The sequence below is a fragment of the Poeciliopsis prolifica genome, unplaced genomic scaffold, assembly GCF_027474105.1.
Source record: "Poeciliopsis prolifica strain line A6 unplaced genomic scaffold, Auburn_PproV2 SCAFFOLD093, whole genome shotgun sequence".
NCBI classification, from domain to species: Eukaryota; Metazoa; Chordata; class Actinopteri; order Cyprinodontiformes; family Poeciliidae; genus Poeciliopsis; species Poeciliopsis prolifica.
Genome location: NW_026562468.1, coordinates 1,025,922 through 1,038,838, shown reverse-complemented (window position 1 = coordinate 1,038,838; position 12,917 = coordinate 1,025,922). Strand labels below are relative to the sequence as shown.

At 39.6% G+C, this 12,917-nt stretch overlaps 1 protein-coding gene across 12 annotated transcripts in view; it reads right to left on the bottom strand.

Annotated features, from left to right (window-relative positions):
• Nucleotides 1–2,053: 2,053 nt before the first annotated feature.
• Nucleotides 2,054–12,917, bottom strand: part of foxp1b (forkhead box P1b) — a 274,772-nt gene continuing 263,908 nt past the window's right edge. For all 12 annotated transcript variants that reach the window (XM_055022938.1, XM_055022945.1, XM_055022946.1 and 9 more), the window contains 4 exons: nt 12,467–12,588; nt 11,538–11,607; nt 11,181–11,347; nt 2,054–6,320 (listed from right to left, as the gene is read on the bottom strand). In XM_055022938.1, the coding sequence (XP_054878913.1) occupies nt 6,179–6,320; nt 11,181–11,347; nt 11,538–11,607; nt 12,467–12,588 (501 nt within the window). In that variant the 3' untranslated portion in view covers nt 2,054–6,178. The remainder of the gene's footprint in view (nt 6,321–11,180; nt 11,348–11,537; nt 11,608–12,466; nt 12,589–12,917) is intronic.

Here is a 12,917-nt window from a genome sequence, read left to right as displayed (position 1 = left end):
ACCTGAGTAGTGTGTCTGAGACAAAACGTAGCAACTTCCACACTTCTTCACTAATTCTGGGGCTCCACCTCAACATGGGGTTTCATCTTGGCAGGGGAAATGTATACAGAAACATTTTTCCTCAGCGTGTGCATAAACAGGATGCTGTGCCTGGAAAATCCTTTCCCACACTCAAGTTGATTCAAAAAACAAACAAAAAAACAAAAACAAAATCAATACACATCCTGGCACCAAACACTATGAGTGTCCAGATTAGCAATTTATTTATCATAGTTCTAAGTAATAAGGAATGATAAAGTATGCAAGATATTTGTTGAAATGAGAAATTTATTTCAAAAAACATTTATGTCGTAGTCTGGAGTCAGGCCTAAATGCAAAATTGAAACTACTGTGTTAACATTCTGCTAATAAAGCCAGATTTATAATTGTGGGACAGATCCCACAATGAAGAAATAAGTCAAACTTATTGCATGAGAAGCACTCATCCCATATTTCAGCCATCTTTAGCAAGGAGGACCCAAATATTGGAGGTCACTGTGAAAGTTTTTCTGGCTCCAGCAAGTAAAACCTGGAACTGAGTCTAAACCTGAACACACACCATACCAGCCACGTTACTGTGTGTCTGTGCTCACTTTAGCTTTATAGGATGTGATCAGCTTGTGATCACACTCATGAAAAAATCATGAAATGAACCGGCATTTTCTATGAAATATTACCCCCAGAAAAAATTGCTTGGGATTTTATATCGCTTACGTTAAATCTTATCTCTCACAGGTCTTTTTTAATAACATACTTGACATTTATGTTTTCCAGCAAGAAACGATTTATGTCACCAAAAGCTTTTTAACAAATCAATGCAACTATTTGTAATTGCTTGTTTCATAAGATTAAAAGTCCTGAGACTTGATCTCTGTCTCCTGTTTAGTGGCTAACATGACCTCACACCTCTGTCATAAAAAAGATAAAAATAAAAATAAAAAATCTGAGTCCAACATGTCAGCAAAGGAGCCCAGCTTCGTATTTCTATCATTTCTGGGACTTTAATGCAGTTACAATTTACAGCTTATCAAGGGCAGTTACCTCTGATCAGGAAAGATTATTAAACTGTTTTTTTCTTTAATTATAATCTTATAATTTATTATAATTTATTAATTTATTTATAAATTAACAAGCAACAAACTCAAATGTACACAGAAGAGAAACAATCTTGAACAAGGCAGAATTGAGTGGACTTTAGGATCAGAACTTCTACTGAAGTAATTTGCAATATTATTATTAAAGTACTTACATTTACCACGTTGTACGACATCCACTTAGTCTTAAGATTGAAGTAAAAATCTAATTCTTCTGGGTTCAAGTTCAAAGACTGAGAACCATTTGAGATGCTAATTAGCTGCTGCCAGTACAAGTTAAACAATTGCTTTTTAAAGTTTGTTTTTTTTTTCAGTTGAGTTTCAGAAGATGGTCATGTTGGACTTCAGAGTGAGAAACCTACAACCTTCTCATTGTCAGACTTATGGAATCTTTCCGTAAATTTTTAACTTCAAACCTGGGAGATTTTAATTTGCAAAATTTTTAAACAGCATTGAACAACAATCTACTAAAATAACTAGCATAACTAATGCTTCTCTTTCTCCTTTTCTATGATTTGTTGTTTTTTAGCTGCATTCCAACACATGAATATGTAATATTATAAAAAAGATCAGTATGTTTTGTAATTTAACACAACATTCATAGATGGCGTCACAGCTTTCCCTAAGATTATGGCCCCTTCCTTAAAATGTGACAAGATAGCCAGATCAAGAAAACATCGTTTCACCATTGAACGTTGTTATTTCAAGTAAACATTTTACTAATAAGGGTGATAGTGCACTGTTAATAGTGATGACATTGAAAGAAATTTAGTTGCTTCAACTAAATTTGTTTAGCTGAAACACATTGCACTTCAGGTTAGGCAACAGCTAATAATGAAATATTTAAATGTGAAGGCAATGTAAAAATTCTTATTAATTATAAGACTTAAAAATGAACTAAAGCAAACCAGGAGGCCCAATTTGAACAACCAGCATTTTATTGCATGTTTAGAATGCTCACATCAGTCATTGCCACTGACTACAACAAAGTGGCTTATGCCCAACAGACAAGGATTGATGAGTTTACAGACCCATGGAAGTGATGAATAATCATATTTCTGTTTTTTAAAAAACAACATATGAGAGGGGAAAAGAAAAAAAGCAAAACTACACAAAATGTTTAGAAAAAAGGAACCAAGAATAGAAACTGAACACCTTCTGCAAGGATGAGAACAGCACAACTGTTCCTGGGTTGAGGCTCACAGCTCCACCTCTCCTTCCCTTTCTTAAAAGAAACAAAAGTGTGACGTGAGAACTGGAGAAATGTGGGGGGACGGAATGATGGCAGGTTGGATGTTGGTGATGGATGAAGTGATGACATTTTTAGTAAGCGTGTGTGTGAGATAGAGATATTTAGAGGATGGACTGTTAGCAGGGTGTTTGTAAATCCTGTGACATGCCTGCTGTGCTTGGATTTTGACTCTGGCAATGACCAGATTAGGGGAATCGAATGAAAAAAAATGTGTTTAATCAACACAATATGGGCGAGGACACATATTTGATGTGTGGGGGCTGAAAAAGAAACATGAAAAAAATAAAAGCTGCTAATATATTTTACACCTTGGCACTGCATATTTTTCTTTCTATTTTTCTAATAATTTCATAGAAAATATCATCAGATTGCACCCTTAATGGTAATGACCTTCCCCACAAAATCTCTGTGACCCTGGGTTTAGTCATGCGATGCACTTCCGCCTCGGAGCGGAAACACGCCATCTCTAACATACGGCCCACAGAAGGCAGTGGTTGGACCGTCGAAAGGAAGTATAAAAAAAACAGCTCAACACAAACAGGGAAGGAAAACTGTACAAAATGCTCAGGTAAGTGACAAAGAAAAAAAAATCTGTTTTTCTATAATATACAAATTGAAAATCCAAAATCTGGCCCATTCCCACCCACCCTTTCATCTTGATGTAAAGCAAGGATTACTACATAAAACACATTTTCAGCAATCTCCTATTCTGACACATACAGCAGTTTATTTTTCTATTTCGTACTTGATACAAAAGCAGATGAACGGATGATACTTCAAAGAGAGAAAAGCAAAACTTGAATTTTGAGTTCCCTTAAAACAGACCCGTCAGCCCAGAGGAGGAAAATTCACTGGACAGGGGAGACACCGCCACACGCAGCTGGGTGATGTACTTCACATTAAATCATGGTTTTAAAATGTTCAAAGAAAAAGAATCTGTCCTTTTTAGTTCGTTTCTCTACACATGCAAGCCACACAGCTAAGCGAGGCTGAGTAAAATGTTTATTTTTCTCGCCGAACCTAATCGCTCCCTGTAGGTTTGAGCCGAGGTATGCATCCTAACTGTTTTCTCATGCTGTTATCTTTAGTAATGTCGAGCTACACATGCTGAGAGTGATCTAATCTACCAGTGCTTTCCTTTTACCCCTCCCCCTTCATTACGAATACCAAACAAACTTGGAGTCCGAAGGCTGAGGTTCTGTGGATCAGCTCGGCCCATTCTCACGATCCCAGCCCTGCTGGAAGCGACCCGGTCGTCCCACAGCTGCCTGGATATTAAATATGCCTTCTGGAAAACCACAGATCAACTTTCTTTAGTTTTTTTAGTTGATGAGGACTAAAAGCAATAACTGCCATAAAAGTACCTTGTACCCAGCTTATTAGTTGACAGGAGTGTTTTTTTTTTTTAATATAAAAAGCAATACGTTGACAAAAACTAAAAACAATCATAAAGTCTTGACCAAAAAAATCCCCCCCAAAAAAACAAAACAAAAAAAAGGTGAGAGTGATATACAATCATTTTAAAGGATACAAACATAGGGGGAAAAACAGAGAATTATGGTGTGGTCCAGCTGAAGCAGATGAATTTGTTCACATTGTTTTTCCATGGACCAGAATACTTCTTGTTCCCACATAATTGGCTCCAAAGATTAAAGATTTCTCTGTTTTGGTCATCATGTAGTCAAGCCTGCCAGCTCCTTCCATTCACTCTTGGACTGCAAAGCATCACTCTCATGTTTGAATTAATCTCCTTTGGTTTAAACTAATCAGAATAAAAAAGAGTGAAAACACCACTTTGAGAAGCGTTCCTCAGGCTGCAGAATGCATGGGAAATATTTGGCCTTATTTGCTATTGCATTGAACAAGGCATGGGCTGCTGTGAGATTCTTATGCTTTAGTGGTGTGAAGCTACCACTGCCTCCTGGACCTTAAAAAATGCCTAATGTCATACATTTTTTGCCTGTCATTTAAAATGGAAACGTAAAATATTTACATCAAATAATTCCAAATAGCTGAATTTGTCTTTTGCGTGACATCACCTTTGTTCTGTATTTCATTAAAAGAACTTTACACCATTTGAATGTTACGACGGAAACATGATTTGCTTTTAAAAACCTCAGTATATGTTGAAACCAGCAACCTGCCCATGCCTACATGGAACACACATTTACTTTGAAGTTTATCTTTGGTAGTCACATGACCAGATATCAAAACACACTGACACAAAAAAAGCCAGAGGTGACCCAAAATGAACCTAAAACTAAGAATAAATAACAGATTTAAAGTGGTTCATTGCAATCTTGAAATTAACAATCTCCTCTGTGTCTAATTGACACGGTTGGAATGAATTTTTGCTGCGTCACAAAACCACTAATTCTCATTTCTGGGGGCTGAACAGAGTCATCAGTGTACACTTTATATTTGCTGTCAGATGCTGGAATGTGAAACGTTTGCCGATGCTGGGATGGTTACTCTCAGCGTTCCGTCTGAGGTTGCGTATTATTAACGCTCAAAACTAGTCATGCATATGGGAAACAAACGCCGCGTGAAACACCTGCACAGGGGGAAGCAGACGCGTTTGATTAACAACAACGGCCGTATTCAGGAATCATAATTAGTTGGTCTAAATCATTATCCTTTCCAGTGCACAACTGACATTTTCATCTTTTCCATTTGGCTTAAAAATAAGAGAAAAAGAAGAAAAGCCACCTTGTAAGTGATCAAAAATTGTGTTGTAGCTCAGCACAACATGCCATCAGAGGCGGTCTTAAAGAATAATTTCATAAGGATAAATCATGATTTCTCTGTCATCCATTCGCATCTTAAATTAAATTTCATTGTCGCATGGAGAGAGCCTTCATTACAAGTAGTGCATTGCTGATGGACTTCACGAGCAGGAGGGACAGAGATGCAGAGGAGGGAAGCTTTTCTTCTTCTGTTCTGTTCTTTTTTTATGTTGTTCACAAAGAAACTGGAATAAATGACAGAACAATACTACTTGGTTTCTACCATTCTGCTGTGTGTAATTTCTTTTTTGAAAGAACAGCATGAGAGGAAATTAAAAACATTCATCATCAAGAGGCAACCGAACGGAATCTCCACAGCACGGGCATGAGGTCTGATCAGTTTCAAAAAATGATCACAAATAAAGATGTAATATGTGAAACAGCATTGAATAAACTGACATTTTACAACCCTTCCTCTTAAAACCAACAAAAGACCCTCCCACCCGCCAAAGTAAGAAAAAGGTCCCTCCCATCTTTGATGGAATTAAACATGTTGAAGGCAGTGACAATGAACTCATTCGTTCTCCTTCACACACGCACACACACACACACACACACACACACACACACACACACACACACACACACACACACACACACACACACACACACACACACACACACACACACACACGTCTTTATCTCTCTTTCTTCAGTTTATGGTTGTGTGTGTCTGAGAGGGTGGCAGAGTGTGGTGGTAGGAGGAGGGGAGTATAGAGTCCCTCTCACAGTCCGCTGAGTGCAGTCCGTTATGGCTGCACAGCGAGAGTTTCACTTCAATCACTTTCACCCTCTCCCCGGTACCACGCCGATCCATCCAACGTTTGTCTTCACTTTTTAAGAGGTAACTGAAATCAAAAGGTAGAAGGGAATCTGAGCTCAAAAGACCCCCTCCTTCACTTTTCCCACTTTTTTTGTAATGGCACTAAAACGTCAGTCTGCTCGGAGAGACACTTGAGAGACTGAAGTCCAGCGTTTCCGTCTTCCAGAAGGTCTGCACCCTGGCCTTATATGTCGTTATGGCCCAGGTCATCATCATAATCTCTGTGGTGGTTGAAGTCCGGACTGTCATTGGCGGTTGTGACCAGGGAGAGGGGTCCGTCGTGGTCTTCAGGGTCCAGTGGTTCCTCCTTAACGCTGATGTGATGCCTGCGGGAGAGGCAGGAGGAGAGCAGTGAAAGTGGTCAGTGTCTGACACACAGTCTATGACGTCTAGAATTAAGTCTAGAGTTTGCTAGAAACATTTCCCAGGTAAGTAAGAAACACTTTTGTGTTGTAAAACGACAACAATTTATTCATTTTAACATTGATTTCTTGTTGAAATAACAACTTATCTATGATTTACCATGTCACATTTTACCCATCAGGGCCATTTGATTTCATTTGGGAACACCAGAAAACTTGAAAATGCAGATTGAACTAGACTTACATTTCTTTTCCACAGATGATTAGTTATGCTATTTTGTCTACTTCCGTTGTAAAAATGGAAACAAAACTGACCAGTACTGTGCATCCTTGTGTTTAGGATGGAGCGGTTTACTGTCACGTTGTTCACTGCTTTTAACTGCTTTTGAGAAATACAAGTGCATCACATTTGTCGCTGCATTAGTAGGACACCTCATAGGGAGGCTGAGTGAGAAATATTACATGGAATACGCCGGACCAGAAAATAGCATAAAGAACCACACTAATGCAATAGAAACATAATGGCCACTTTTGTATTTTCATGTAGCCATGTCCACAAACTAAAAAATCTGCATGCAGTCTAGTTTTTACAAGCCTTATTTCACCTTTCATGAAAGAGATAGGTTCTTCGTGTCACAGAAAAGCAAAATACTTTGTGAAGATGCTGACTGCAGCATATTTGCTAGAGATTCTCAATGTTAGGCTGAAAGCAAATAAAACTCAGCAAATAAAAATAAAAAAGCCCAGGAAAAAATTACTGAATGCAGTAATTCTATTAGCATTTAGCAAATAGAAATAATTCTGGTAATTATTTCTTTTCTCATAAAACAGGAAAAGGTTTAGCCTGATTTAATTTTAAAAAAGTGCTTTGTCTTTTTATAGACTATGTAAATATATGATTTCAAATATATTTTAGCCCAGAGCATAAAAATAGGAATGCCTTCATTGTCATTGTGCAAAAGCACAACAGAATTTCATTTCAATGCGGCCGACCAAAAAAGGATTAACAAACAGCATAAGACACGGAAAGACCTGAAGCCCGAAGCCAGAAAACCTGTGAAATGGCTAAGAGTTCCCTTTGAAAAGCCTGAACTGCTCAATGTGTTTTTTATGTGTAAAAAGTTGCTAAATGTTGCGAGAAAGTAACTCGAAGTGACTTCACACATCTGTGGTTGGAGGCAGAAAGAACAGATTTTTGTGAAGTAGATCTCCCAAAATTACACTTAGAAAAATCCCCTGTTTTAAACTCTTCTAAAAGCCAATTCCAGTATTGTGCTTAAAGAATAATAGTTTGAAATTAAAAGCCCAGAATATTCTAAAGATAGAAATTGAAGTCCGGACAAGTGAAAGCGGGAGTATTTATAATGCTGACACCGGGCCTAAGTGATACCTGTGTTGATTCTCTATGTAGACCAAGAGGCACAAATGTGTGGCTTTTGTGGAAAAGAGGTGGGAGGACACTGGGGAGGAGGTTTGCTGGAACTGATGATAATTTCAAGCTTTCTTTTGAGGTATTCCAATCCCCGGCAAAAGAAGCTGCAGGCTTTTTGTTTTCCACTTCCATGGCAAGCGACAACAGAGTATTCACTTACGACTTGATAAATGAGGAGGATTAACAACATGATGCGAGCAGAGTGGGTGGCGAATGGACTCTGTCGTTGTCAGCCTCCTGGTGGTGGAGGATCAGCGGCGCACTGTGTTGGCCATACCCCTTCCACCTCCTCCTTACTGTTCGTTAACATGCACAACCTGCAAGGCGGGTCTCAAGAGGACAACCCCGAGCCAGGCTTCTATCATTAATCAACTTCAAGCAAAAACACAGCAACCAGACACTAGCGTACATGCTTTAAACTCTCGAATTAATGCATATTTTTAACAGCGTGTCAACAAAGGCAGGATGATTGGGAAAGAAAAGACGCAAGAGCACGGCGCACAACATGGTGATAAGAAACAGAGCCTTTATGAGAACAACGCTGTCACTTGTAAAAAAGACAAAAAGCACGAACCGCCTCTCTCTACCTTATTGTTTTCGTTGCCTTGGAAAAAGAGACACTGAAGAGATGAGATCTGCCAAATTTCTCATTACAGAAACAGAGCAGGAATAAAGTGCATGAGGAAGAGGAGGTCTGGTGGTGGCAGAGAGCAGAGAGAGAAAGAAACAAAAATACGAGCAGCTGCAGGGGACTGGCTTGTGGTCTACGGTGCCAAGCTGCTAACAGAGGAGGCTGAGCGGTGTCAGGATGAGGTGCCGGGCTCATTTACTACAGCAACAAGGGACAACTGGCACCTTGCTCTTCACAAAAGCACACATTTGATTCTCATTTAAAAAAAAAATTGTTTTCAAACCTGGATGGCTTGAGTTGATTTGCGACTATTGTGATGGAGGCTCTCATATGCAAATGAGCTGCCATATTTTGGTGTTAAATTATGAAAAGGAGGGCAAAAAGTAAAGTCAGCTTTTCTATCATTTTTACATCAAAGTAACTCCACAAGTGCCGTAGCCTCGGGTCTGACTATTAGCTGCGGGGCAGACATGAAATTGTTATTATTATTCTATTGAACTACGTGCTGAGTCTACACTTTACTCATAATTAGCTTTCTCTGGATAGTTGTTTCTTTTTTAAAGTCAGTTGTTTAGAAGTGTGGGACCCTCAACACTTTGAAAGGGGCCCCACAGGTTCACAACAAAAACACATGGTGCAGATTAGTCTTTCAAAAACATGAATCAAAATATTTTAACCCTTTATTGGATCTTGTTTACAGCATATTGTGTCTTATAAAATTATTTGTAAACCTTAACCTTTTCAATACTTTGCCACTCAATTGAAAACTTTCATGCTGGAAACTAACAAAGTGCATTCCCCAGAACCGGAACCAAACATTTCCATGCTCCACAAATCTGGAACAAACGTCAAGAAATTCACTCGCAACTTTCCAAGTTTCAAACTTGTCCTGTCCTACCATCATGTCTCAGCAGCCTTTGTGTCTCTGCTAGAGACAAACCCTTCAACAGCATGTTGCTGCCACCATTTCAAATGTTGGTCAATGTTTGGTTTCACTGGCCCAAATTACCGTTATCAAGTCGAGTCAAGTTTATTTTGTATTATTGAATTCTTCTATGGGATCAATACAATAGTTTTGAATTGAATTGCGTAGAACATTTCAGCAACACTGCAAAAACATTGAAACTAAATAGGTGGGGTTCTAAGGAACTCAATGTTTTCTAGAAGTTTGTTCCAAATTGTTGAAGTTGCTTCCCCATTTTTGTTTTCTCATTACAGAAATCCTATTGTTGCACAGCAGATGAGAACCAACTTTATACATTATTTATAAAAACACAAATAATTTTCCTTCTACATTAATTTCTTTTCAATCCATAGCAGAAAGTTAATTTCTTCATAGAGAAAGGGTGTGAGCTTGTAAAGGCAGTATCAGCCTAAACATAGCATAGCAGCAGAGGGGCAGATGCAGAGCAGGCTGCCTCCAGGCCAGCACACCCATCCTGTCTCTGCCTTTCCTGTTCCACAGCTATGCTCAGAGCTGTGTTCACAGTGATTAAGGATGGCACTTTCCCCCATTTGGCCATGAGCTTATTACTTACTGCACCTTTCTCTATCTTTTTTTTGTTGTTGTTGTTTTCAGGCAGAATTTTTCTCCCTGAGTTCTTACACTTCATCCCTCAGTCTACCCCTGCTGCTCATCGGTGGTCCGCCCCTCCACCCCCACATCTGGAAACGATGCAGCAATGTTATTTTAGGCTTCAAGCAACTTAGCAGTAACTCCTATGCAACAAGCAAATGGGGGAGCTGTGGTTTCCAGGCCCACTGCAGCTTTTTTCTTGGAAGCTGTCTTTTATGTTTTTTTTTTCTTTCAGAGGTGTTTCTGGACGCAACGTAGCTCAGGTTTGTCTGTGCTGCGTCGGAAGCCAGGCTGCTTCGTCACTCTGCATTCTCAGATTTTGTACATTTTTGAACAAACTGGGTTGATGATGTGGTTGAGTCTCTGACAGTCAGCGGGATGCATAAAGCAAAGTTCATAATTTGTTGTTGAAATAACAGAGGGTGGGGGAAGGTGTCCTGTCTTGTCTTCCTGGCTGTTCTAGCTTTGAAAAGGTGGAGTTTCCTTTTTCTGCTGGGAGGCCTGACACAGTACTGGCCGTGACCCGACACACACCACTGATATGAATCCTCTCCCTTAAATTTATTGGCACTCTGACAATGTGCTTTCTGTCTGATCTATTGCCACAGATCAGGCGTATTTAGAGAACTCCACATGGACAATGACACTGTTTTCTGAAAACACATATGGCGCCTTCCAAAGATATTCACATGCGCTTGGACTACTTCACATTTTGCCATGTTGCATATACAAACTTTTACTATATTTTACTATAATTTTATGTGACATACAGAGAAAAAGTAGTGCAGGATTAAGAAGCACTACTGGATGATTACATTCTAGAAATTTACAAAACATGTTAAAAGGTTGACCCTAATACTAAATTATATAATTCATAGAAGGGATTATTAGAATAAAAGCCATTTTTGAAAATAGTTTTCAAAAAATATAATTAGTATAAAAAAGGCAGAGATTTTATTTTTAAGCCATTTTTAAGACATTAAACCTAGTATGAATACCAGTGTAAATAGGGCTAAATGCTAAACTTTTCAGTTTTTTTCCCATAATAAAATAAAAAAACAACACAATATCAGTTGTAACTAAATGTGAAAAACATTAAAGACTTTTTCAATGCAGCAAGATTCAATTTTTACTTTCGTCACACTTGGATCTGTTCTGCTAGTAAAAAAAGTGCGTGTCACTCACATAGCTGGCAGGGGCGAGCGTCCCGGGCTGCTGTCACTCCTGTTGCTGTTTTCATGGTCCATCGCTCCATTCATCTCCTCGCGGATGGCGTTGGCCAGGGAGTTGAGTGTGGGACTTCCAATGGAAGCAGTAGTGTATAGAGGTATGTTGTTTTCTGCCATTGAAGCCTGGAGATAAAAAAAAAAAAAAACAACAAAAGAAAAAAGGGTAAAATGTGAAATGGAAGAAATGTCAACGATTTCACAGCTGCTCTTCACTCTTGAAAACCTAAAACACAAAGCTTGTGTGGACAAGATAGAGGAAGACTTCTTTTGAAGTTTTGAAGCAACATAAGATGAAGTCACTTCTTATTTTTACCTGGAAGGCAGCAGAGAGAGTTGGACCATAGCCCAGGCTGGTCTGAATGTTCTTCACTAGGGCAGGACTTCTGTGAACAAAGAAAAATTAAGTTATGACCCGCAGACTCATGTCTCATCCAGCATAAAGGATCTTGTTTCATAAAGAGAAATCGATGCACTTTAAACTAAACACATTTACTGATGTAGTAATGTCAAGGCGATAGTTCTGAGATGTTCAATCACTTTACAACGCCAAACCAGTAGGAAGATGAGGGCTTGTGAAAGCACAATGGCTGATGAACTCAACACAAAAAGCATGATAGCGATATTGAGAAAGAGGGAAGAAAGCATGCAGGGTGGGAAGGCACCGGGGTGGGGGGTGCTTACTGTACAAGCAGCTCCTCAAAGTTCCCATCGGGGGCGCATTTCCGAGGGCAGCCGCGCTGAATGTGTCGGCCGCTTTTAAATTCCTTGCCGTCAATGGTCCAAAAGGACCCAAACTCATCCTCTACTCGCACAAAGCACTTATGCAGGGAAAGGTTGGTGCGAATGGCACCCTGGGAAAGCAAGCCAGCATGGAGTTGAAGGAAATTGGGTGAAGGCGGTGGTGGGAGCAGGGGAAAAAGGGCGAGCGATGCAGCCAGATGCAGATGCAGGGCAGCAGAGATGAAAGACAAACACAGACACAAGGAGGAAGGGAAAAGTGTGAGGATCACAATGAAAATGAGCCATTTTGAGTCATGAGGCATCACCAAAAGGGCTTCCGAAAGCATAAGTGGCAAGGATGAGGTGGGGGGGGAGCACGCCAAAGTAAGGAGGGACTTTGCACATTATGGCACACAGACAATAAAATGGAGCAGCAGCGGCAGACCCCCCCCCCCCCCGCCAATTCTGTCAGTCATTTGATGAGACAAGACACTAGTCAGGGTTCAAAGACGCCAAACATACCCGCTGATCTTTTGAGGCCGCCTCTTTTGGAACTCTATTTCGTCGACTGTCCACACAGCCCCTTTAACGTTTTCTACTCGCACAAAACACTTGTGAAGACTAAGATTATGCCGGACTGCATTCTGCGGTTGTTGTAAAGAAAAAAAAAAAGAACAACAGGGGTACAATAGTATATTAAAACATTTTGACAGAAAACTGATCAAACATATATCAGAAAAATAAAGATACAAAACAAAAGCTTGTAGAGGGTGGTCCTTAAAGGTCTTATGAGGAGTGAGAAATTGCCTGGTTGCTCAAACCAGCTAATTTCAAACCAGGTTTGCTCAAATCAGCAAAGCAGCTGATCGACCGAAGTCCTATATGTGAGTCATCCATAAACACGCACTGCCAGGCTTTCCTGAACTTACTTCACCAAAGAAAATAAAAATTGATAGAATATTAGAATAGCAGA